This window comes from Phodopus roborovskii, unplaced genomic scaffold (assembly GCF_943737965.1).
Source record: "Phodopus roborovskii unplaced genomic scaffold, PHOROB, whole genome shotgun sequence".
NCBI classification, from domain to species: Eukaryota; Metazoa; Chordata; class Mammalia; order Rodentia; family Cricetidae; genus Phodopus; species Phodopus roborovskii.
In genome coordinates, this window is record NW_026126416.1 from 2,044,509 (window position 1) to 2,071,641 (window position 27,133).

The 27,133-nt window shown below is 36.3% G+C and overlaps 1 protein-coding gene across 4 annotated transcripts in view; it reads right to left on the bottom strand.

Moving 5' to 3' along the window:
* The window catches only part of Kcnt2 (potassium sodium-activated channel subfamily T member 2), a 264,951-nt gene that overhangs the window by 36,998 nt on the left and 200,820 nt on the right, over positions 1-27,133 (bottom strand). For 3 of the 4 annotated variants that reach the window (XR_007834440.1, XR_007834441.1, XM_051183173.1), the window contains exons 15-21: positions 25,336-25,485; positions 23,607-23,836; positions 20,169-20,382; positions 18,520-18,625; positions 14,761-14,933; positions 7,606-7,677; positions 4,387-4,521 (exon numbers count right to left, since the gene is read on the bottom strand). Coding sequence is in view for 2 of the 4 variants with exons in the window: in XM_051183173.1 (XP_051039130.1) it covers positions 4,387-4,521; positions 7,606-7,677; positions 14,761-14,933; positions 18,520-18,625; positions 20,169-20,382; positions 23,607-23,836; positions 25,336-25,485 (1,080 nt within the window). In the remaining 2 variants the exon portion in view is untranslated. The remainder of the gene's footprint in view (positions 1-4,386; positions 4,522-7,605; positions 7,678-14,760; positions 14,934-18,519; positions 18,626-20,168; positions 20,383-23,606; positions 23,837-25,335; positions 25,486-27,133) is intronic. The other variant, XM_051183174.1, reaches the window with a different exon arrangement.

Sequence of the window (27,133 nt, forward strand, 5' to 3'; positions counted from 1 at the left end):
AAACACATTGTGAATGCTAAACAGTTTAGAAATAACATTATACAGTAAGCCCCTGATACCAGGCTATGATATGGCAATGCTGTCATTAATGAAATAATATAATTAGTTTTAGTTCATCCACTTGCTTGGTAATTTATTCTAATATAAATGTATATGAAATAATTAAATAACCACATACTTAAATGAAATAAAATAATCGCATCCTCTTGTCTGGTACTCTGACCTTTGGCCATTTTGTAGATAGTTTTGTTCCAGCTAGAAATGCCATGTTTAGAGAAACTGGCTCATGTACTGGTTTCTCAATTTTATTTTCCTTCTCCTTTAACACAAGACTCCACTGAGCACAGCTGCCTAGTGGATGTCATTGAACTCTTTATTAGCTCGTGAAGGTGTCTCCTGAAACATCTGTCCAGCCTGCCTGCGATAGAGAGGCAGCTGCATGCCTCCTGGAGATCTGTGATTGGGACAGCTTGATTAACCAGCTGACCTCTTCTCTGCCCAAGAACTCTTGTTATCTCCTAGACAGAGATTCTCAGCAGCAACCCACTTGAACCCTACTGCCCATAAAAGTTCTGTTTACGTTCTTTCTACAATGAAATCCCCTGTAAATTTCTTCCATAGTTGGCTGTAGACGGCACTTTACCCCACTACTGATCTAATGTAGAGTTGGGTTATTTTAAAGTGATTATAAATCCATAAGTTGCTTGTATGTTCACAGCGCTCATTATCTTACAAGTTTTGTCACCTAAATTCTAGTAAATAAAATCAGCAACACTTCTTACTGAAGCAAAGTTAACACAAATGAAATTTTGTAGGAAATTACTCCTGAATTCTTACCATTTAAATAAAACACCAATTTAAATGCATACTTAAGGAGCAGTAAACTTTTTTGTTTTTTTACTGTGTTCTAAAAGAGAAACTTTTGTTTCTCAAACATCTAAGGAAATATTTCTCCTCTCCCTTTCTCCTCATACCTACTCCTATATCTGCCAGTTTGTCACAGGTTGGTTAAAGCAAAGAATATATATTATCAGTGCTGCTTCCTTTCGTAGGAACAACAGTTGATTCTGTTTAGATTCTAAACAATGCCAACAAGGAACAATAGCTCTATCTGGCTTATTTTAGCTCAGTTTTGATGCATTTATATAAATTTAGTTCACGTTATTACACTTTTCCACAAAGGTGTGAAAATAGGAAACATTTTTATAAAAGAAATGATGTGTGTGTGTGTGTGTGTGTGTATGTTTATGTGAGCATGCAAGCCTGAATACAGAGGTACACGTGCACACATGTGCACATTTGTGTGAAAACCAGATGTTATTGTTAGCTATTATCCTCAATCGATTTTTACCTTAGAGCCAGTGTTGCTCACTAAACCTAGAGCTCATGAGTTTGTCTATACCAGCCAGCCAGTGAGCGCCAAGGATCTCACTTCTCTGTGCCACAAAGCAAGTAGAGTGCACATGCAGGCTGCTGAGCTGGCTTTTTATGTGTGTCCTGGGGATCTGAGATCAGGTTCTCATGTTCACAAGGCTTTGCCCACTGAGCCAAGAAACTTAGATTTGAAAGAAAGGGGCTAATTTTCATTCCATTTGAAAATCATATACACAGTTTTTGGTACATCTTCATCTTGGAAGAGCTGGGTTAGTGTTTCCACTTAGCTGTGCAAATAGATAGTAAGTATGAGTGAGATAGGTAAAACAGGCCCAGACTTGGCACAGGCTGTCTCTCTTAATGTTTTTGGTCTTCAGAAACGGTCTCTAGGGAGGAAGAAATCAACTGCGTAGAGCCTAGGAATCTGAGATCTGAGTAAAATAACAGGCACACTGTATTTCTCCTCGCTTCCCACTAGAGACTCAGTTTTCTCAGTAGTGTTTTCCCAGATTTTCAAACACACACACACACACACACACACACACACACACACACACACAAACACTCAAGTACCTACTGTCTATATTATAAGAGAGCACAGGTAGTTTATGTTATTAACAGAAATATGCATTTAATATGCATTCATATGTTTTAAGTAGCCTAGTACACATTGGCTGTTAAAGGTCTATTTGTTGCGAATTAAAGTATAGTTTAGACAGGCGAGATGGCACACTGAGCAAAATACTAAGATTCAATGGCTTTGAGCACAGGTAAATCCCACTACACAGAGAGGCATTACAAGGGAAAGTACATAAGGCAGTAACGAGAGACTCTTAGAGACAAGGTTGACCAGTTGGCTGGTGACAAGTGGGGATGGAAATATGTACCACTGCTGAGATTCCCTGTAAAGTACGCTAGCTGGTAAAAATAAAGGCAATGAAGGGTTAGGCTTTTAGGATATAGATCCTTTCTCTTTCCAGAATGTCAGCTCTCCGTGAATAAAGCAGAGCTGAAAGATTGAACTTCAACCTCTGCTTACTGGCATTGGGTGACCAACAGCTCAAAGTCTAGTATTCTGGTACAGACTGACTGATTAGAACTTCATAAATACAGAAACCTGGAGTGTTGCAAATCTAGAGCTGAGTGGCATCAGGCTAACTTTAGTTCGCTTTGGCCTTTTATTGCTCACCTCTATCTGACCTAATAACTATTATCTATAATACTTTTATCATCTCCTTTTGAAGTCTAACATACTATTAGCTTTTGCCTATCCACAAGTTAAAAATACTATCAGAAACCATCTGAAACCTACAGGAAAGGCATCTCTGCTTTGGTGTATGACATCCACCAGACACTTCCAATGATGTATCTGAAAAATGTTTGAATTCTTACTTTTTAGTCTGTTAAAGGTCTATTTGTGGTGAATTAAAACTATAAAAACTTCATGAAACTGTTTCCATCCTGGAACATGTTATTTGGGACAACCTGAAACTGTCTTTTACTCCCCTAGATGAGAACTATGATCTTATGACTATTACTAAGAGTCTATATAGGCAAACGTACCAGGTGAGAATGAACATTAAGACTATACAATTAAAAACATCTTTGTCTAGTCAGAAATGAAATTGTAGGGAGACAGAGACAGTTTGATGCTGGCTTGATCTACATAGTGAGAACCTGTCTCAAAAAAAAATCCTAAAACAAAATAACTAATAAAATGACTTTTTTTTGGGGTTGGGGATACAGCTTACTAGTTGAGAACATGTCCAGTATTTTCAAGGGACTGGCATTCCCTTGGTCCTTTAAGTCCCCTAAGTTCCCATTGGTGGATAAAAAAAAAGAGTCAGAAATGAAAACAAAAAGACCTATTTAAGTTATTCTGGTGAAATCATTTCATTTTGACACAAAACGTATCAGAATAGAAGCTCTTTATGGTCCTGTCATCAGTGCACATCTTTGGGACATCTAATCAAGCTGATCAGAACAGAAGGAACAGACAGAGAGATAAAGAGGCTTGCAAAAACATACTTGCATGACACACCACATAAATAGATGTGAACATACCTATTAATAGCTTAGCATGTAAACAGCGCTAATGATTTGCTATGCGTCAACATCCCCTTACTCCCCAGAGCAGATGGCTTTTGGTTGGAGGAGTATAAGGTTAATGCTGGCAGACGTTAACTCCACTCAGCATTTCAAGAAAAGCCTGAGACATCCTGAGAATGAGAAAGAGAGAAAGTGAAGACTACAGGAGAATCTCAGACATGGCAAGTTTCAGAAAAGTTACTGGCTACCTTAACAAAGTTTCGGGCAGCAAAACTCAATGATTTACTTATTTATTTTTAATTATATTTGTGCGTGTATATGCACATGAGAACAGGTGTTTACAGATGCCAGAAAAATGGTCTCTTCCTGGAGCTAGTGTTACAGGTGGTTGTGAGTTCCACATGGGTGCTGGGAACCAAACTCAGGTCCTCTGAGAGAGTGCCATGAGCTCTTACTCACTGAGATACTCCTGAGGCATGTTTTCTTTCTGTCTTTTTCTCTCTGCCTCTTTCTTCTTTCCTTTTCATTCCTTTCCGTTCCTTTTTCTGTTTTGATTGTTTGGTTGTTTTGTCTTTCTTCCTTTTTATGGTGGTTTGAATGCATATATGTAAGAAGATTAAAGAAAATTAAAGTTCCCAAGACACCCATTGTTACCTCGGAAGGCACGAGGATGAAGGGAAGACTACGGTAAAAGAGGTATTAATTCAGGAGGTCACACACTGCCTTTGAGCTACTAAAAGCCCATTCACAAAACGGAATTTGTTTATGAGGTCTGTGCCAGTGAAACGTTCAAGTTATGCACTGAATAAGAATCTGCTTCGTGATCAAATGAAGAGATGAAGAGCCCGAGGCCAGGCTTCCGGTCACACGGTCACTCCTCGTGCACAGAGAGAAAGAATCAAGTACTTTACGTTCGGAAAACACAAGAGAACATAAACACAGGGCTAGGCTGCAGACACATACCTGAAAAGCGTTTGCACATTCACAATCGTTTTAGCATCCGCCATGTAATCTTCCTCTGCGCTCATGGTACTCTCTTTGTCCACAACCACCATGTTGGCAGCAAAGGTCACTCCACACCTGAGCAAGTCATCTAGGCTTTGATAAAAATCCACAAGGAAAAAACAAACAAACAAACAAACAAAAAAGAGATAGCTTTAAATAAAAAACACAACACTGCAATCAATGTGCAAATATGCTTGTTGGTGGGCTCACATACTTTGTCCTTATGGTTGAATTTATAGAGAACACAGACACTAAAGATGATTGTGATGCGATATGAACCAGTGTTACACAATTCGGAATCCCTCAGACACCAACTGTTCCAAAGAACCCATACTTGGTGTCTGGTGTTTAGTAACACTTGCCATGTAAACAGTAAAATAGAGAGTATGAAAACGATAGCACTTCCTTATTACAGTTAATGTGCTCCTTCCAGGACACGACATTACAATTGGCTCAAGTTTGTAAGGAGCTTTTTGTGGGCGTATAAGAGAGACTATACTAATTTAGACAGCAAAGCTATTGTTGAAGTGCAAAGGTATGTGATAAGTATTTTTAAATGTCTATATTTATTTATTTATGTAAGATCTATATAGTACAGATTGTCCCTGCACTACAAAGAGAGTATGATATATATATATATATATATATATATATATATATATATTATAACACACACATATGTATGTGTTTGTGTTAAATGCTAGCATAAAGCTAGGACAAGATTTCAGGAAAGGATTAAACAGCCCAAGTTTCTTTGTCTGCATGAGGTGACTAGAAAAATCTAGAGCACAAGTACTTTTTACCTATTCTAATCAGTTTTTGCTCCTATCTTTGTAAAATGTCTTGACTAACAGCTTCCTTGCAAATTAAAGGAAAGAGTGTTTACCACGGAGGGCAAAACTGGGCAACAGTTTCACTGTCTTTGCTTTGTATGGACAAAAAGCATAAAAAACCCTCCCCCTAAGAAAAACCAGGACAAAACCATGTAAGACTAAAATAGACCCAGTTTAAAAAAAAAAAAAAAGCATGTACTAGTAGGTACAGGGTTCCGTGGGTTCAGTAAACAAAGCTGAAAAGAAAATCAGTCCAGACCTCCTGATGCAAAATAGCAAAAGCAAAAATGTAAAAACCTACAGTCACTACTATTATTCATTGGAGTTGGTTTCCAGACATCTCTTAAAGCACATGACTAACTCACATAGCCATGTACCTCGTAGAGGTATTATTACTAAGGCCTCAGCCTATGACCTCCAGGAATAGTCCAGGGGAAAAAAAATACTGTGCTTGAATTTGGAGCTATTTTCTGTGACAGATTTTATAGCTAAAACAAACAAACAAACAAAAAAACAAAAGAAAAGAAAAAAGAAAGAAAGAAAGAAAAGAAAAGAATTTCAATTTCATCCCCAAAAAAATTCACCATGAGAAAACAGGCCAGAATCATAGCATCCAATGGACACAATTATCTTCAAGATTAAGATCCCTAGTATACTAGATTTTAGGTGCAGAAGATTCATTGCACTTCTTCTTGCAAACTATATTTTAGAAGGCATCAGGCAGGGACTGGGTGCCTAGGACACTGGTAACGTGCTTATCAGCATGCGTAATTGCTTCGTTCAAGAGCCACAGCATCACAGGAAAAGGTTGGAAAAAGCTGTGGTCACCTAGGGAGAATACGATGAACACTAAGTCCATCCATGTTGCTTCCAACCACCTGGGAATTTCAAGCTATTTCCTCATATCTCAGACTTCAAAAGCTTTTATCTCCATCAAAATCCTCTTAGAATTTTATAGGAGAAGAAAAATAGGAACTTGTATGTCAGTTTTGCTCGGTGAAAGCATAAATAACTTCACAAAACGATGCTAATGCTGGACAAATTTCCCTAAGTGCTCTAAGTTTCTTGAATCCACCTCCTCTTAGGTGCACCCCTGATTCCAACTTTACTGTATTCCCTGTTGTAGTACTCAGGACCTTGAATTATTACTAAAATATGTGTTAGAATTTATTGGTAATACACATGATTGGGATGGTGTTAATGAAACATATAGAATCTTTATGTTCTCCAAGCTTTATGTTTCCTATTTAACACGATAGCTTTTTCAAGGAGGTTATGAACTCATTTTCATGACTCCAGCCTATCTTTTCTCCTCTCTGCTACTTCTGTATTTTGTATCTTTTTTCTTAAAGCGTGCTTGTGTTATAGAGTTCAGCCACCAGATGGCGGCTAAGGAAAATCAATGGGAGAGAAAGAAACAAAACCAAACAAAACCAAACAAAACCAAAAGTTGCCCTAACCAGGGATGCCTTTTTTCTCCCTTCCATGACTCAGTTTTTTTTTTTTTTTAATATGTACTAGAATGTGAAATTGACAAGTGTAAGGAAGTATTCTTGTTCCAAAAAGGTTTTACTTCTCATGAAAAATTTCAAATAAGGCAAACAAGAATTATACAGGGACATGCCATATATAATTCCCTCTCTGATATTAATATATACACGTGCACATAGATATGGTGACCCAACTTCAATATGTATTTGTTTATAATCAATCAATTATAGTTCATCTCCTCTTTGGGAGTTTTGTTCTATAAGTCTCTCTCTCTTTTTTTTTTTTATTTTTTTGATCGCCATAAATATTTTACTGTAGCATTTCATGTTAATTGTCTGATGAGAACTTACGTTTTCTGATTAGTGGTGTTCATATAATTTTACATTTTATTTACTGCACTACATAATTACATGCGTGACATAGTATTTCAATTAACAAATGATATAATTATAAGTTATATTTATAATTCCAAGTTATGGCAATGCGGCAATGGCATTGCAATGCGGAATTTTAAAAAGTACTTTTTGATGCCACTGTAGTGAAGACACTACTGCAGAAAAAAAAATTGCTGCTTTTGCAAGAGCCACCAGACTAAAAGAACGCTCTGCAAATGGTGTGCACCTGTCCAACTTGCCATGCAGCAAGGTCTACTGCAATTCAGCAATGAATTACGGCCTTAGGCAGTATGGTAGGAGATGCACAGCAGGGAGACATGAGCTCTGCATGCATGGGTCACCATATCCACTGTTATCAACACGACAAAGTACACTCATCATGCGGGAACAAGACACAGCACTTGACAGACCACAGGACTAGACCACACTAGTCATGTGCCATAGACGTTGTCACCTACTTGTCAATAGAGCCCACCATGTAGTAAACCATTGGGAACCAACAGATTGCATCCAGAAAATGCATATCTGGCCTATGTAGCAGATGGGTTACAAAATGAAACACAGTGTCACAACACAGGCAGCACTTCTAGGGAAGGGAAGCAAGTTCATTTAGTTTGCATTTCCAAAACCAAAGACAAGATACATTCTAACTTGCTCTTTCGCTTTCAGAATATATTTTGCACTTTTCATGAAACATATGACACACCAAGAACTTTGAATTATAAATCAGAGACATTATGGTATAGTTCTACAAAACCCTTCAGCATCACTCCAGGTTAGGACTAAATGTTCACCGATTAGTTCAGTTACCCAGTGCAGAAGAGGATGAGAACAACAAAGACAAACTGTTTTTATTTTCCTCTTTTGACCTCAAGGGCTACAAATGCCTCTACAGAGTAACCAGTAAGCTTGAGTATCAAGAGAGCATTGTCTAAGGAATGTATATAATCACAGCACACTTGCTCAGTATCTCAATGTGTCAGCTAAAGGAAAACTGTTACATTGACACTGCTTCACCTTTAAATGTTCTGTCTTATCCAATGTAGGCCATTGGACAAGTGCCCATTACAACTGAAATCTGTACTTCTCAGAACAGCAAAGAAAAGAACCATAACTTCCAGCTTGAACTCAAAAAACTACACCCACTTAATAACTTCTAATTCATACATGTGTTCACTCAGCATATACAGACCCAAACTTCATTCAGTGAGCAATGAAATGTACTCTTTTATATTTAAAAACCGTGGCCAATTATTTTATAAGATATGTAGAGTTTTAAATGAGTATACAAAATCATGAAAATGCAATACATTTTATTCTTAAAATTAAACAAAACAAAACACTAAGTGCACCCAGGAGGCAGAACAGGAGAATATTACAGAGAGGTAATATTTACTCTGTGTGTTGACAGATGAGTGGGAATTTGGCAAGTACAAAGGGAAATTCTAGGTCAAGGTAATGAGAGAGCACTAGCGATTTCACAGATGCTGATCCCCAGTTGGACCAGTTCATTTCCTAACTATTTTCTTCCCGTTGATTTCCCTCCTATCTCTTTAAACCCTAAAGAAAAAGAAAGTTCAGTAATGATGATACTGTTAAGATTTTAGCTAGATTCCTTCCTCCACTGAATTAATTGGTAATATTGAGTGGACCAGCAGCTTTACATTGGTTTAAACTGCATAACTGGATTTGAAAATACTGAATTACTTAACCCATAAATCATATTCGTTTGTTTCATGTATAACTTAGGCATCCACACCTTCAGATGCTTTTGGGCATCAGTTTTATCAAGATCCCATGCAACCACAGAGCGGATGCTGTTGTCAGACTTTCGCCATCCTTAAAGCTCTTGACATATGCCGTTTTCATTCAATATTCTAATATATATACTTGTGGGATTTTAGGATAGAGATTTCAATTCTGTTTCTAGGCACTTCATTGCTTCTAACATTAGCAGAGCAATGCTTTAGGGATCTCAATAAACGTCACAGTTTTAGAAGCATGCGTAAGGATGCAAGCACCAATAGCAGTGAAAGACCAAGGTGCTTGGGGTCTGAAAAATGTTTTTGGTTGCATAGTTTGGGCTAATTGTATAATACGAGCCCCTCCGTTTCTGCCTTTTTAAGTACCATTCTTAATTATTAATTGTAGATATGCACATGTGTTATAATGGTATCTATTTCAATTTGCAATATTTTTATAGGTTCAGATCATTACAATTTATTTACACTATCCCTTTGTGCAATTTTTCCCACTGAATCTACGCTTTTCGGAACTATTGCATAACTTAACCATTAAATTCAATAAGAGTCTTCAAGTTTTCTGAGTAATAAAGTGTTCTCAGGTCTTAAGCTGTAGTTGCCCACATGTGAGATTTAAAATTCAAGATGAGACCATCGTAGATTTTTCCCCCTTCTTTGAAAGGTAGAGAAAGCAAACTTTGTTTGAAGAAAATTATTTTAAAAGAAAACTCAGGAATTTTATTCCTAGTGTATGTACAACATGTATTTAGAAATGAGCCTGAAACCTTCCACATTCTTAGAACTTGCTTTTAAATAAGGATTACACTATTCATCTTCATGTGATTGCAACATCAACGTATGTCTAGTACCCTTAACTTTGTAAATACATATACCTGAGAAACACACTAGCTTTAAAAGCTCCTGTATGATTTAAAAGAAGCTAGATATATAAAGAAATAATTTCGCGTTCAGATATTTTGTAAATGTTCATTCATCTGAGTTGACAACAGTAGTTACAACTCCAGGCTACTTAATATTTGAATAAGACATAATTGGTCAATTTTACTTCTCATTGGGAGACAGTGAATTGGCAAGCACAACTTTCCACTGAGAAGCAGTATTATTGAGAAACTAAACAAACTCATAGAACATTCATTACAAATATGTCCCTTGTCTCTTTTTTTTTATGGTATGTTCTCAAAGTACAGTGAAAAGCTTAATATACAAGAAAATTATTAATAGAAGTAAATACAATGTGAATTTTTCTCCTGGCTTTCAAATAGAGAAGCCTATCTGTTCTGTGAGAAATGGCATTAAAGAAACATGGTGAAGAGCATCAAGTGACTTATCTACAAATGTCACAAAAACTTAACCATGTAAAACTTACTATTTGTACAAAATAGATGAATCAAGATTTTACACGTGAAGAAATGATTTAGTTATTTTTTTAATCTAAAAGACATTGAAAAATATGTCAAGGAAATAGATATAGATCAGAATAAATTCATAGACCAAAGCCAAACAAAGCAGACAAATTAACCAGTTATAAATGAAAAAATGTTTTCAGGAGTTGGCGGTACACGCCTTTAATCACAGCACTCGGGAGGCAGAGGTAGGTGGATCTCTGTGATTTCGAGGCAAGCCTCATCTAGAGTTCCAAGACAGGCTCCAAAGCTACAGAGAACCCCTGTCTCAAAAATAAATAAATAAATAACAAAACAACCAGAAAAAGAAAAAAAAAGTCGAAAAATATACAAAGCCGCCAATGTTAATAAGTAAAAGTAAACAAACACATTAGTTAGTTACAGCTCTAACTGTAGAGTCTACAGAGAACACTGACAGTGAATATGAAGACTCATATACTCATAAATCTCTCACAACAACCCTGTTTGTATATTAATATAAGTAGCTCAACACTGCCAGACAGTGAAGAGTTTCATAAACTTCACCGATTTGCAAAACTCCAGAGCACATTTTCTGTTCAATTAAATTAATACACACAATATTTCCACTTCAACATCAAGGAAAGAAAGTAATATATCTTTGCGGGCAAAGTTTATCTCTTCAACGTTTTATGGCTGTACTTTTAGGCAGTCAATTTATCTTTTAAATTGTTTGATCAAGGGCTGCAGAGATGGCTCAGCACTTAAGAACAGTGGCAGCTCTACCAGAGGACCTGAATGATTCCCAACACCCTTAGGGCAGCTCAAAACTCCATTTCTTTAGTTCCAGGGAATCAAACCCCCTCGTCCCTGCTTTGTAGGATCCAGTCAGGCAAGCATTGCACAGAAATGCATGTAGGCAAAACATTTGTATACCTATAATTTTTAAAAATGATAAGCTTAGTTGCAAGTGCTTAAAAATCAATGTGTACATCTGTGTGTCTTGCTAGTGCTCAAAGCTAGGGTCTTCACATGCTAGGCAAGCACTTTTCCACTGAACCAAATCTCTAGACTGTGTTTTCTTATCAGCTGGGTATTTAGATAAGACTTTTCATTAATTTAAATAGTAACAATGTTTAATTTTAATAGGAGAAGATATTTTTTAGCATTTCCAAGCTGTCACATATGTCAGATTTTGCCTGTATATATACAAGCAAATCTCTGTCTGGGAATAACTTAAATTTTCATTTTCAAACTAAAGAAAAAAATGAGAAGAGACCACAAGAATAAACATGGTCCAGGCTGTTCTAGAAGTTAAGCTTGGATCTCACCTTGTCTGTCTGCAACAAAATTGTATATTTCTATAGGATAAGGGGGGGTGATTTATCATATATTTTAGCGATAATTTGTAAATAAGCTGATGTGTTTAGATACTCTATACAAAGAGGTTGATTGATTTAACAAGTGATCAGTGTGAAAATTAATTCCATCAACGTGTATATGCGACATATTCTTCTTTTGTTCAAGTCAGGGGTTCTCTGTGTAGACTTGCTCTGTAGACCAGGCTGACCTCGAACTCACAGACATCCGCCTGGCTCTGCCTCCCTTGCACTGGGATTAAAGGCGTGCGCCACCACTGTCTGGCACCCCCTTCTTATCTGATCTGGCACTCGTTGTCTAACTTTGGGTATTCCCATCTTTGACTTCCAGCTACATTCAAGCTTAAATGGCCTTTAAAGTAAAGGGCATAACAAAAACTTCTGAGATCTTTCAAGTACCGCACACCAAGAGGAACAGATGGAGACCCAATCAGAGCTGACATCACTGTGATGAACTGTGGACAGGTCAGAGTTGCTCTGGTAAGCCACAGAATGGATGATTTCAATGTGCCAGACTGTCATTAGCTAACCACTGAATGCGCAGGACTTTCCGTTGAGCATCTATTTCATACCACCATGCATCGACAGTATTAACTGCATTTATAGTTTAGTGCTTCACACTGATGGCACTTCTGTTTTTACATGGAATTGATTTTGTATTTTTGGTTAATTTTTCTCATCCATGTGATATTTGCTTCACCAACTGCTTTTTTTTTTAAAAAAAAATTGGTCAACCCCCCCAATTAAGTAATATTTGCCAAAGCATAACCAGTCATGATTGCAAAAGTTATGGGAGCATGGATCTATTTTGTAAGTAGAATAGCATCATTCTATGTAATTTTGTACACTAAATTGCAGAACAGAAGTCATTTCAGAGCAACAGGTGTTTCATTGTTTCGAAAGGGGAGTGCAGATTGCACAGACTCCCAGGAGGATTGTGATTCCTCGTTCTTCATCAAAGGAATGAAGACAAGTAAAAATGTTAGGCACGACTTTTGAGACGTGCACAGGAAGCTAAGGTTTTATATCACGCCCTTGGAATTTAGTAAATAAGTTGAAATGATCATAATATGTGGTGTATGCTAACAAATAAATAGTCACATTAAACATAAATAAAATTATGATCAGCAGAAACCAGCAAGCAACAGCACCATGTGGAAATTTATAATTCAGACTGTCAGCAATTGGTGAAGGTGGGATGTTTTCAGTGGGGAAATATTGGAAGTTAAGCTAGATTTTTGCCTATTAAACTAACTGAAAACAATACATATTGTTCATACATCGGTAACAAAACCTGTAAGTTAGGGTAAGCTGCAGAGGAACGGACAGACAATGAATTAGTTCTTGCATAGCTGGACCATGGGAGATTTACCTGGGTGCCAATACATCTTTAGCTCTGCTCCTTAACATCCATAACAAAAATTCACTCAAAAGTTCAAATTAAATGAAAGCATTGAGACTGCCAACTCACTGCATACATCTCTCTGGTGCCACGATTTCTACCTAATATGAATGCACAGAACGTAAAATAAAAGTACAATGTTGAATATTCAGCATTCACTATTATTGTAAGCCATGAGCACACCAACTTTTTAAATTAGTCTTCATGGTTTCATTCATGAAAGATAGCACCAAAAGGCCATATTCACACAGAAATAGAAAACTTAAAGAGAAGTAGTGAACTGCCAGTAACCCAGAGAAGGGTGTTTTCAGGTGTTTTGAGTGATTAATCACGTCCAGGAAGAAAGGCTATACTAAGAAGCATATAGTCCTGATGAATGAACCAATACTCTAGGAATCAGAAATGCTAGAGACATTTTATTCAAAATAAGATAAAATGCAATGGGTTGGGCCATGTTTGATATGCTAATGAGATAAAGGGAAATGAATGGGCGTGCTTCATAGGACTGGAGACTGAAAATGAAAAGTATATCTCTATTTCGTAAGTAGAGCAACATTTCTATATTTGGAGATACTTTCAGGGCGGTTAGGGAAGAATTATGTATCGGGAAACCAAATTTTATACTGAAATAACACAAGGAAGAGATCAGTCCGGCAGGGGCACTGCCAGAGGGTGTTTGGAACACAGTTCCATCTCTTCCTTTAGATGGTTCTTCCTTCTTTATTTCTATAACTGGAGAGGCTTGAAATGAGTCAGCTTGATCTATTCGCCCACAATGGCCACACTGTAACAGTCTGAAATGCCCATTTTAAATTCTGTTTGCAGTGTTATGAGGGCATCTCTCATAGAAAAACAGACCGAAACTGAGCATTTTACTTAGTCAATGGAAGTGTCAGTCCAACTTAGTAGCCCTGAAGCTTTCCCGCAGAGAACCTCCAGAATCCAGAGTGTACTGAAAGGACTAGGGACGAGCTTAGCAATATTTCCATTGTTATGGTCATCCTACACAGATTGTCACACTCCTGGGGTTTGATTTCATACGCTTTATTATCTCCTAACACTGTATTCCTGACGACCAGTTTATTTACAATTACAGTGAGGGGCACTCACTGTAACTTTAAAATAAAATGGTTTTGACCTTTTTATTCAGGGGCCCATTTATTCATTCATAGTAGAACTTGCAAAATACGCTAAGGAGTCATATTTAACAAAGCAAACCAACCTGAAAGTTACCAGACATACACATGGGATACAGCACAACTTGTTTCTTATTATCGTATATGAATATTAGCATAAGCAAAACACACAATGATATCCCATAATATAAAGACAGAAAATAAATGCTTCTCCGATAATAGATTGCTAAAGCACAAAACTACAATTTTGGCAGGTGTGTTCCTGGCTTATTGAGGAAATTGAGGAAATTTGCAGTAGGTATTTCAGTGGTTTGTTTCCACTGGTCCGTATGAGTAGATAACCATTTGTATATTAATTTCAAATAAAAGTTTCCATCGCAATGGTATTAAACTAGTATTGGTGAAACATGGTCATAATCAATAATGTTTTGCATCATAGCGTATTCCCTATTTCCCATTGACTTCTGCACCATAATGTATCTGATTTAAAGCAGCATCAGTAAATTTAAATAAATTACTTTAATGTACAGTAAAATCAAAAGCTCTGTCTGTGTATCTTAAAATATACTTACGGGTTATCCAATAGGAGAACTATGGGATTTAATTCTTTCTTTGGTCTATAATATGCCCTGAGAGGTACAATAAAATTATATAATCCATTTCCAGCTGTTTCAGCTGCAACTATAATTAGTTTATTTTTGAATCCATAGGCTTTTGCGTCCTCATAGTAGTTATGCTGGCAACTCTAGAGAAGAAAAATTATACAAAGAAACGCCATTTTTATACTCCACTAAAATTTGGTCAAAGAATTTAGGATATATGGTTATGTAAAATTCATCTAACTTTTTTTTTTTAACAGATTGGAACATAGTTACATTTGTCCTTGCCTAGTTCTCCAACTTTATGTAGGGGATGAAAGTGTGTTGAATAATGAAAAGGAGAGGTAAGCATACAACTTTATGTGGAAAGAGGACTACATACGCACTGGTTGCACTGCAAGTTAGAAGTTGTTTCTGTATAGTAGCCACTCAGTATCTGTCTTGCTATACATAGATATGTGACTTCCATTTTCAAAATATATTGATGTTATGATAAAAAATCCCAAGGGATATTCCCATCCCTAGGCACCTATAGTCATGCAATAAAAAAGAAAATAAAACAAGAAAAGAGGGAAGGACCCTGAGCTGTTAAGTGCAAGTCAGGGTCAAAGTGCAAAAAACAATACGGGTGAAACAAAGCACAACGCTTGATCAGAACTCATCCCAGAGCTGGAAAGAGCACAAAACTGTTGGGAAATGGACTTGATTTCTGAGAGGTTAGACTCAGAAGAAATTAATTAACATTACTAAACCAAGACCGCTTTCAGCTAAATTGCCTGTGTACTTAAAGGCTTTAATAGTTGCTTTTTCTTCACCATTGTATGTCTCTACCAAACTTCTTATTAACCTGGGTTAATATTACTTAGCCCTCTTCATGTTCCTTACCTATGAACTATCTGTGACATTATTCTTTAATAAACTTGTTTTTAAAACGGTGAAAACGAAGTGCCGTGTGCGAATAAAAATGATAAAAATTACAGATTTTGATGTCAAGACAGTCACAAAATAATGGGCAGAATGTTTAAAGAAATAAGAAAAAACACTTAAAGAATTAACAAAATCCTATTTAATACTCAAGAGAGTTGCTTAAATAAATTATATTTATTTTTACATATCCTCTCAATATGTATCCTCTCAATATGCAGTGTAACCAAAAGTTATTAGAGCTGAGGAAAGGTCAGCGAGAAAACACATTCTCAGCACATTTGAACCACTAGGCTGTGTCCAATAGTGAAAAAGAAAAAATAAAATCACTTATTCAATGCAGCTGAAGGAATCAGTTGCAGAACAGAGATGAAATAGCATCCCAATTGCAAAAAAAAAAAAAAAAAAAAAAAAAAAAAAAAAAAGAGGGGGGGACAAAACCTGAAATAGAAATCACAATCAGAAAGAAGCCTTATAATATAATATAATATAATAAACATTGATGGAAGATTTTCTAGAAGTGACTAAGCCACAAAGCCTCATAAAAGTGAATCCTAATCCAAACAAACAAAACCACATAGTTCTACACTTTATGGTGAAGGCATAGACCAGCAAAACCATGGAGAAGGAGGGATTAGCTACAACGGATAACAATAAGAATGACAGAGGCATTGAAGAAAGAAACTACTGTGGATGTGGGATGTGGAAACCAAGCAAACCATCCTTCCACGATGAAGGTAAAAGGCATCCAAGGGAAGACACAATGGGAAAATTGTCAACTACCAAATCTCACTTGCAAAAATTCCAAAGGCTGAAAGTGAGGCCATAGGAAGATGATCTAGAAAAGCAGAAGAAAACCGTCTAAAGGAAGAGAATAGTAAAAGAAGAAAAACAAAAAACAAAACAAAACATAAAGCCAGGGCAGCAAGTCTTTGTAGGGTGCAGGCTGGAGAAATTTTTGGTTCTGATATTCAGGGTCTACAGCCATATAAAGAAATCAATAAGGCCATTAAGAAAGGGGTTGGAGAGTACCGATGGGTGAAGGATTAGAAGAGTCAGTACTGCCACACCCATGAAACATCACAGGTAAGAGAACTACATTGCTCATGAAGCCATGGGAGAGACACTGTCCTTGAGAAAATCCAAGGACAGTGCAGAAACACCTTGGCCAGAACAGTCAGTTGGCACTGAGATAGAGTGATAATGTCATCCCAAGTCCACACACTTCACAGACACAAGGGAACCAACTGATTACCACAATCCCATAATCCCAACATCAACTTCCATTTTCAGAGCAGATCCTATAATACCAGCCTAATGTTACTCAAATAACCAATAATCTCCTTTATAGCTATGAAGCAATAAAATGACATCTTTTCTTGTATTAATGTAGCAAAAGGTTGTTAATAAACTGCTTTTAAGGGGTCCTCTACAGGGTCTCCGACCCTCTTCTTTGACAGCTGAGCATGCCAGTGAGAATTAGATTAGTTTCTTGGGGATAATTCACTTTTAATCTTTTGGTTTCCTGATGCCCCTCACACAACTCTGTGTGTGTGTGTGTGTGTGTGTGTGTGTGTGTGTGCACGTATACATACATACATATATGTATGTATGTATGTATATGTATGTATATATATTGTCACTAATAATGAGTCCAGGCAGAGTGATCCCTAAATATTTGTTAAGAACCTTCTTGAAGGAGAATGTCAAAAGTACTCTAGTAGAAAAGAACATAGCTTAGGAAAATGTACCTGTGGAAAGAGTTCAGACAGGCGAATACCACTGAAACTTGACATCTGTTGATTTAGCAACACAACAAAGCTGATCAGTGGTAATAAATGCTTCAAATAATAAGGCCCTGAGAAGTGAGAGTCCTGATGAAAATGAAGGACATGGGATACCCAGGAGCAAGGGAAGGATGCACAGGCCAACGTCGGATAAATGAAGTCTTTTCTTTTTCAATTTTCTTCAAGAGCAGCAACAGACAAGACTTGTAACAAAGAAAGCAGCAAGAATATTAACTAAATGAATGGAAACCTGACTCAATAATTAACTGCCTTGAGTTCAAAGTACTAATACAATCTTTGTAGGGACACAATCGAGCTCATGGCATTAACATTATGATCATTTTGCAGATAAGGGAGCTGGAGTCTATTTGTGAAGTGATTTTCTTGAGATGTACAGGCTATGAAAATGTGCTGGCATTATCATTTTAACCCCAAATAAAGAATAAAGGAAGAAATCCCTGTTTCGGATACAAGGCATGCTTGAATCTCATTAAGGTCTTTAATGGTCCACTTTAACCTCTTTCCTTAATATTTAGGAGGATAAATCAAAGAGAAAGACAAAAATGATGACATTCTCAGACTGTTCTGTTTTGAGTAAATTCTTTAAAGCATTCAGGAAGGATGAAAGAACTATATAAAAAAATTGGGAAGGAAATATGAAACAAGATACACAGATCAGCTTCACACAGTCATAAATGCACTTGTCTAATTTAGTCAAGAGGTATTTTTAAAAATACAGATTTAATATGTTCAACAAAGATTTCAATTAAATAATAAACAAAAAAGGGGTTTGAAAGTTTTGTTTCTCTGTCTTCCCTTAAAAAAAAAAAAAAACTGACTAATGAAGTTGCCTAATTAAGCATTTATGTGATTTTTAGTGAGGATTATGATCAAGCTTATATGTTAACTAATACACTTTTAGTATATTTTTGTAAAATTACATAAAATTATTTAAACATGTTCAATAGTTCATGCTATAATTTTATTATTGGAGACAGTAACATCAACAGGAAGCCGTTACCTTGTCTAATCTTAAGCAGCAGAAGGGCACTTTTTCTTGAAGTAGGTGACAAAAAGTAGGAGAACTTCCTATGTAAGGAGAGTAAGGTGGGTAGCCCTTGGCATACCTGGAAAGCAATATGAGATGTTACTCCCAGAGAAGCCGTGGAAAGGTGGAACCCTCAAATATAACCCTTATTACCTTAGAACTAATCTGATTACATTAGAGTTAGTAAGTCTACACTTCCACCGCATTATAAAATCACATAATTTAGGAAATATGAACAAAATTATGATCAAACGTGGTTCATTATAAAGTTTTGAGACCTATATTTTTAAGCAGTTGAAAAAATATTTCCTGTCATGTGAAAATTACACGGAGTTTGAATTCTTCATTCATGAAGTCAGCAACATACTGGTATTTCACATTCATGTTCAACTGTGTAATGAGGAATTTGTGTTTGATTCAGCTAGAGAAATGAGTAACTGCAACAAGAAACGTAAATATGTGATAGTTGTTTCTTTGTAGAAAACATTTTTCAATCCTGGGAGACATAAGCATTGATCTACAACAAATAGTAAAATTATGCCTTACAAAGTGCATTTAAAGCAGAGTGCATTATAATGGTTTGCTGTGATTAGCCACATACACACAGACATAATTAAAGGAAAAAAAAGTAAGTTAATTTGGCAAAAAACAGGTTTTTTTTTTCTCCTGGAATTGGCCTTAAAATATTATCAAAGACATTTAGTTTGTTTACTGACTTTTAAAAACAGCCACCTGCACATTTTGGCTACACCAGTGTAGAACATAGAACTTCTAAAGGGCAGACGCATAAATGTTAATTAACAAATAAAAGGAAATTACTCAAAACAATTATTTTCTCATCCACAAGGGAAGCTCTCGATTTTTGATCATTTTTCCTGTGACACCAGGAAGTTAAGGACTTGTTGAGACTATTTTCTAGACACTATTGGTTAATAGGTAAAATTGAGTAAAATCACCAATGCAAACTTCAAAATGGACATGAATAAAAGAAATTAAAGATAGACGTGCTATATAATGAAACACAACATTGAAAATGCAATTAACATTATGCAGAAACAAAATTGAATATTTTCAAAGGTAATTTAGAAAAAGAAAACAGGGCTGCAAGTATACACTGAAGGTAGAAAATTGATGCTTTATAATACTCTGTGATGAGAAAATGCTTAATAGAAGAGTGACTTAGTAGAACTATGGAGTAATGATAACAGGTTATCCAGAAGGAAAAGGTATTATCTCCTTGTGTGATTTTAAGGTTCTGGAAGATGTAAGCCCCAGTTCTATAAGAACTATAGGCAATTAATTGCACGAGGATGAGTCTACTGGATAGATTATCCAATCCCAAGAGGTCAGGTATAAACACATAGATATATAAGCAATACCCCAAGAGGTCAGGTATAAACACATAAGCGATACTTTGGAGACTGTGTGTGTGTGTATATAATTATATATGTAAAATAACTGTTAATGACGTAGGGGCATATGAGAAGAGTTGGAGAATGAAGGTTGAAATGGAAACCATGTGAACAATGTATCCATGTAGGATATTCTCAAAAAAATAAATTAAAAAGTGTTAGTTGAAAAAGAAAAAAGAAAGAAAGTAAACCTTAGAAAATCAAGCCTACTCTAAATTTGAAGAAGTTTCTTCATCTGGTGTAGTTTCATCTTCTGATTGATCACTTAGAAGATCACATGTCTGAATTGATGACGAATCTGCAACCTCTAAAACAGGAGCAATACTAGGTCTTCTTAATTCTTTGCTTCCTTCTGAAGGAAGAGCCAGTGTAGGGCCACTTGCTGCTCTACAACTTGTGTCTTGTAAGTCTATAGCTACAGTACCTAAAAAATGAAACAAGAAAACGCATTAGGATGTTTCTAGTACCTGTGACATAATGAAATGCAATCACACTATTAAGCCTGTGTGTGTGTGTGTGTGTGTGTGTGTGTGTGTATCTATCTGACTAATCGCTCTTGAATCTCACTACAATTTTGTTCTTTGTCAGGCAAACATTTCATTTCCCCGGGTAAGAAATCGTGTATGCATACATGTATGTCACAACTTACATGTGGGGTTAGCCAGACATAGTAACACACACTTCTAATCCCAACAGTCAGGAAGCATAAGCAGGTTGGTCTCTGTGAGTTCAAGAGCAGTCTTGTAAGTTTCATAGGAACCCAATGAGACCCTGTTTCGAGAAAATTATTTGTAACAGATGTAATTTCAGGTGGTGTGAGCTTGGATATGAGTGTGGCGATACGAGAGGAAGTGAGGACTTTAAGAGGTTTGGTTTCCTGTGAAGAAGTCCTCGTAGGAGGTCCAGCATTGAGTCACTGCAGTGTATGAGCAAAAATAATGGTGGTGGTTACTAAGTTCACTCTGGAAAGAAGCTCCTAAGACAACTCTATTGGGAAAGAAGGACGGTTTTCTAGAATAAACGAAAGGGTTTATTATTATTATTATTATTTGCTTGCTTGGTTGTTTTTAAGGCGTTGACATTTTGTAAAATTGATTTATTGATGTAAAGGAGGGATATCTGGTATACTATTATCTTAAAGTTGTGGAAGTGAGTGCATATCTACTACATTTACCCCACTGATGATCATAGTCTCCTAGTACTTCCTAACAAACAACCAAACAAAAAATATGGCATGCCAGGATTATTTCTTAGGACTGTCAAAAGCACATTGAGACATGCCTCCCTCCCAACATAAGCACTCATCAACCCCCCCAGCCCTTATTACCAATTAGAAGATAATACACATATCTCTCTTCATAGGAAGCTGCTCAAGCATTGCATGTTAGATCCTTTCTCACTTTCAAATGAAAGGATATTTACATGACCTCCTTGCCAAATACATCTGACTGCACATCACCTTCAGAAACCTAGTTGTTTTCTTTTTGCTCCGTTTTGTCTATTGTCTGTTTTCCTGCTAATACTGACATCTTCCAGTACTCTGAGCCCAGAGAAAGAGCATGAGAAATATACAATCCATCAGAAATCTGAAAAAAGCAGTTAGATCTGTAAAAACAACACTTTCCAACATCTTACATCTTTTCTTACAAATGTTCTGATCTTTTTTTGAGGTGTTTTCCTCTACCCTAAAGAAAGTACCTATTTTTTGAGGCGGGAAAAATTATTTATTTTTGTCATTGGCCATTTGCTTTATCTTCTGTGGGGAAAAAAAAACATTTTAGGATCATAGGTCTTCATATTGCAGGACCTTCTGTATTTTATTTGCTCATCAGCTTTCTTTTATTCTATTTTTCTACATGAATCTCATGTAGAGATTCATGGCTGGCTGCCAAAAACATCCATAAAAACATGGAGTGATCTAGAAGCCATGACTGAGATTAATTTCTCATGGTTCCAAAGGATAGAGTTTCAGAATAAAGGTCTTCACATTGTTATGAAGGATGGTGAGGGATAGTTTTGTTCCAGGTGTCATTCCTGGTTTGATGATTGACACCTCCTTAATCTTTTCACATCAGTTTCCTGTATGCATGTCTCTGTTGTAGTTATTCTTCCTGTCAGCTCACTAGTCATCTGTTATGTGGTAATAAAACCCTAATGATCCCATTTCAATTTGACTTCTTAAAAGAAAAAAAAAAGTATCTCCAAATAAAGTTACATACTATGGCACCAGGGTAGGCTAGGATTTCAATATATGAGAGGATGATAATTACAAATTTTGCATAGCATTATCAATAAAATTCCTGCACCTTTACATCTGATTTCCTTTAGGTAACTGAGGTTTATTGGTCATCTTATTTTTGGACATTTCTTATTTTTTTTTTTATCTTTTTTTTTAAATGTGTGTACATGTCTACACATGTGTGTGAATGTGCATGCATATTTCTGTGTGTACATACACATAATACATGTGGGTGCACATAACAAGTACATAAATATATGAGGAGGCTAGATTTACAACTTCCTGTCCCTCAATAGTTACCTACCTTGCTTTTGGGGACAGGGTCTCTCACTTGGTTAAGCTCAACTTTAAGGGCAAGCAAGCTGTCCGGACAGTGACCCTGGAATTTAATTGACTCTGCCACTTTAGGACTGGGATTACAAGTGTGTGTTAGCAAGTTCAGCTTTTTCATGTAGATTCTTGAGATCAAATTTAAGTCCTCATGTTTATGTGGCAAGATTTTACTCACTTACCTATCTCACAACTCCTCAATGCTTTGCTTTCACTTAGATGTTACCACAACTAATAACAATGCTTATTGAATTTATTTCACACATTCAACCTGTGACTGGTATTATTTTGTAACTTTCTTTCTGTAATCACTCTTCACAAAAGCCTTGGCTTGAAACCACTGAAAATTCAATTCAGTAATAAAACTGCAGTCTCGGGTAAAGACAGACAGAAGGGGGCTTGCAATTTGAATCAACAACAGAGGCCAACAATTTTGAGGCATCTGCAGAGGAGTAAAATTATAATGTTCAAGACCATACGTGTATGTACTGTTTTGGATGTATACGGCAGGGCATAGAAATAGCAGCCTGTGATTTAGGAGAGTGATAAAGAATAATAAAGATAAATCAAATTCAAGTTAAATACCCCAAGAGGAAGAAAAGAGGGGGCTCTTTGAGCAAATGAAGACAAGGGAATTGCATAAATTACATATATTCCTTAATGACAGGGATTATACACATAGATTTGCAGGTAGTTTAGTGGAAAAAATTAATGAATATCATATTAACTAGATGTATACTATTTCATTTTTTTGTGTGTCATGAATACCAAAATAAATAATGAGACTAAGACAGAGTGAGAAAATTTGGAAAGAACAGAATACTCTCAATGGGCTATCGCGCAAATAATTAAAAGAAAAGCATACAAGGTAAGCACTTAAAATCAGAAACACAAATTAATTATGGAATAATTTTTGGTAATTTTGCATTGTTCTTACACAAATGGTTTAGAAATTTTGTTCTATAGTATGCAATAATACATGGTTTATAATATACACACAAGTTTTGAAACTGACTATGAGTCAGTAAAACCTTAAAAAAAATACACACTAAAGGTAATTCCACTGAATATGTACTGACCCATGCTGGCAATGATGCTGTGAACAGGCAATCTGGAAGGCCCATGATAAAATGACCTTGATGCATTGCTTTTTCTCTGCTGGTCTTGGTTCTTAAATGCTGAATTTTCTTCTTTGGTAATATTAATATAAAAACATATGTCTGAAGCATTCATAATATATCGAGGACCTGGGTTCAGCAAAATGTTTTTATTATCCTCCCTCCTAACACCAATCAAGCAGACACCAAACCTTAATTTAAGAGAAGAATATAAAAGTTTAAGAATTACAGTTGTGGAAAAGGTTTAACTCTTTTTTCTTTTAAATGCTTAAATTTATAAGAAAATTAACCAACTATAATCAAACAGAACAAAGTAAGAATATCAAATAATAGAATCGCGAAGCAGGGGAGGATCCCAACATTTACTATTCTCATTTTTTAAAGAAAAAAATCAATTCAATTTGTCATAATCATTATGCTCATTATATGAATGACAAAATATAGAACATAATTCAAAATGTTAGACTGCTGGTCATAAAGTAGAGGAAACATTGTTTTACGTTTTTTTTTTTTTTTTTTTTTAAGAGAACTACTACTGTTGAAACTTTGAACAACATTTCTTATCTTGCTCAAAGTATTAACAGTCTATTAGCGTAAGGGAGACTCTTATAAAATTCCATGTGAAAAGAAAGTGATGTCTCTGAATTATCCTTGCTACCACTTCTCATACATTCAGCTTTGGAAAGAAACATTTAAAATCATCTGCAGTGCTCGTCCATGCTCAGTAGGATAAATTAAAAATGCTGAGAATAATATTTTATTAAAATATTTCTTATTGCTTTTTGGTAATGTTATAACTTTCAAAATTCACTTTAAAACGATGCAGAGTGAGTTGGTAAGCCAATTTAAAATATATTTAGTAGTAAAAATGTATAAATTAGATGACTGAGATTTAAACTTGAATGCATTATGTATTAGTTAATTGGACTATGTTATAAAGTGCCCAAACAGATTACACTTATACAATTTTACATAATTTTGATATACATTTTTATTCCTTAAGAAATTAATTTTGGCCGGTTGTGGTGGCACATGCTGGTAGGATTTGCTGAAGGAGGCAGAGGCAGGAGGATCATGAGAAATTAATTTTGTCAAAAATGGAGAAAAAAAATCCCCCTGACTAAATTGGAATTTATATATTATTTTACTTTTTTTTTAACATTCCTTTTGGATAATGGAAGGGCTATGATCAAATTAATATTTATTTTCTTTTGTATAGTTATGAGTTGTTTCAGAAGCAAAGGTGGAAAATCAATAACCAAGATTAGACTTGTCCACATATTGAGTTTGAGGTCAGCATTAACTCAATGAGACAAATGTGATTTTTTTTCCCTTTTCTTCTTTTGTTGTTATTTTTTCAGTGTTTATGTTATTTTAAATATAAACAAAACTAAACAACACTTTAAATTTTATCTATGTAACAAGATTCATTGTTGAATGGTTGTTAACTCTTAATTGCCTAGGATGTTATGAGTGTCACAGATGTGGTAGAGTAAATATTCCTTAAATTACTTTCCTTCTGGCAAACTTGTAGATACTACAAAGTTTATAGTTAAAATGAAACAAACAAACAAAAAAAGATGCTAAAAAGTCAGAATAGTTGAAACTCATGAGCACCAATTTGGGCTGTTTATGAATGGTCTGACTGACTAGCTGATGTTTAAATTCTCCACTGGAAACAGAAACATACTTTTTGTGTGCATGGAAAGAGGCATAGGTAAAACTCTTCCCTTCATATTCAGCAAAAAATGTACTTTCTTCCAAAACGATGTGATAGACTTCATTTCCCGAGCACCTCCCGTACATCTTCTGCCACTGTTCTGGCGACTGCTGTCCTTCTCTGCAACACAAGCACACACACATACACATAGAGGAGAAGACAGTGAATGCGGGTAAATGATGGCCACTGTCCAATCAGTCCCCACGGCCAAGAACCAGTCAACACAAATTAGAGGAGGTGCTCTCTTGGTGCTTTGAGTTCATCCGGACTTATGTGATACAAAATGATCATAGGGTCAGAAGCTAAAAATGATAACATAATTTGGAAGAGATCAAACTGATTGGGCCCCGCCTGGCCAGCTCCAAAACAGTTTCCTCCAACATGTGTTTCTCATCTTGGTATTTTACAGCCTTTCTTTCCCCTCTCAGAAAGCATCATCATCTCATTAGGAATCCTCTTCCTGACTTCCTTAAAAGCTTGTAAGAAGTAACCGAGAACATTTACTTTTTACCATTTGGAAAGATGTAAACGTTTCTTCAAGAGATTCAAGCAATTTGTTTGAAAGAACATGTGGGAATTTCACCAGACACTGAGATCTATATGCACCATCATAAAACCACGCTGTGGGTAAAGAGGGTTTTAGACTCAGTGTTATGGTGATTAACAAAACGGAGAGGGTGTTGGAGACTACTAAGAATAAGATGACCCAGGAATTCCATATTGAGAGGCCAGGGGCTGAATAAAATGTTAACAAAGATTGGATGAAGTTGTCTGGAAGAAAACCAGGCAAGACAGCAACAGCCACAGGTGCTTCCCCTAAATGTACGAATTGCCCAGTATGGCTGAACGAGAGCAAAGAAGCCAAATAGTCTGCTTTGATGAGAAAGAGAAAAAACTAGGAGACAGCTGGCTAAGGAGGGTGTTCTTGTAGAACTTCTCATTCACCGCATGTGACATTTACTTGGAATGACCAGGTAGTCACTGGGGATTGTAAAACTGTGCAAAGGTATGCATTTACAGTTTACAGAAGTTCCTCTTATCATTGTGCTCAGAATGACTTCAAGAAGAGCAGATAGACAAAGAGAGCTGCTTGCTGGGCCCAGCTAGTAAAGATGGCTACCACCAGGGTTCTTGAGAGAGCAAGGTAAGCTGGAGAGGGTGGAGTTGACTCCATCCTCAGAAAAGGCCACCTTGAGAAATTCCCTGCCTGGCACAAGGTTGATTCAAGCTCCAGCCAAGGAGCCATAAACAGTCCTAAGAAAAACCAACAAATGTTCCTACCACGGTCAAAATAAGTGACTCCACCCATGTGGTCAGACAATGACTAGTTTTGGTAAATCACATCTTCTTGATGCAAGTGTCCTTGTGGGCAACTGTTAGTAACAACTTTGAAATTCCCCTAGACCCCAGTTAATGAATCCAAAGGTCACCTACTCTTAGTCCTGAACAGTCAAGGCACGTATCACCCTGATTGCATTTTTTTTTCCTTTATAAACCCCTTTTGTAATTGAGGCCAGGCACCCCTTTCTCTGTAGCTGGTGCACTAGTTTGCTGGACAGGGTTAGGGATGTTTAATAAGGATCAAGAGAAACAAATAGGCCGAATAGATGTTTATTCGGGGAGAAATAACTTACAGCATAGACACCTGTAGGTTCCTAGTCCCAAGGATGCCTCTGGATGCTCTCCTGTCCCCATGCTGCAAGCAAGAGAGCTTTCCGAGCCCCCTCCTCAGACTTAGTTTCCCCCAGGTAACATCCTGCCCTGTCTC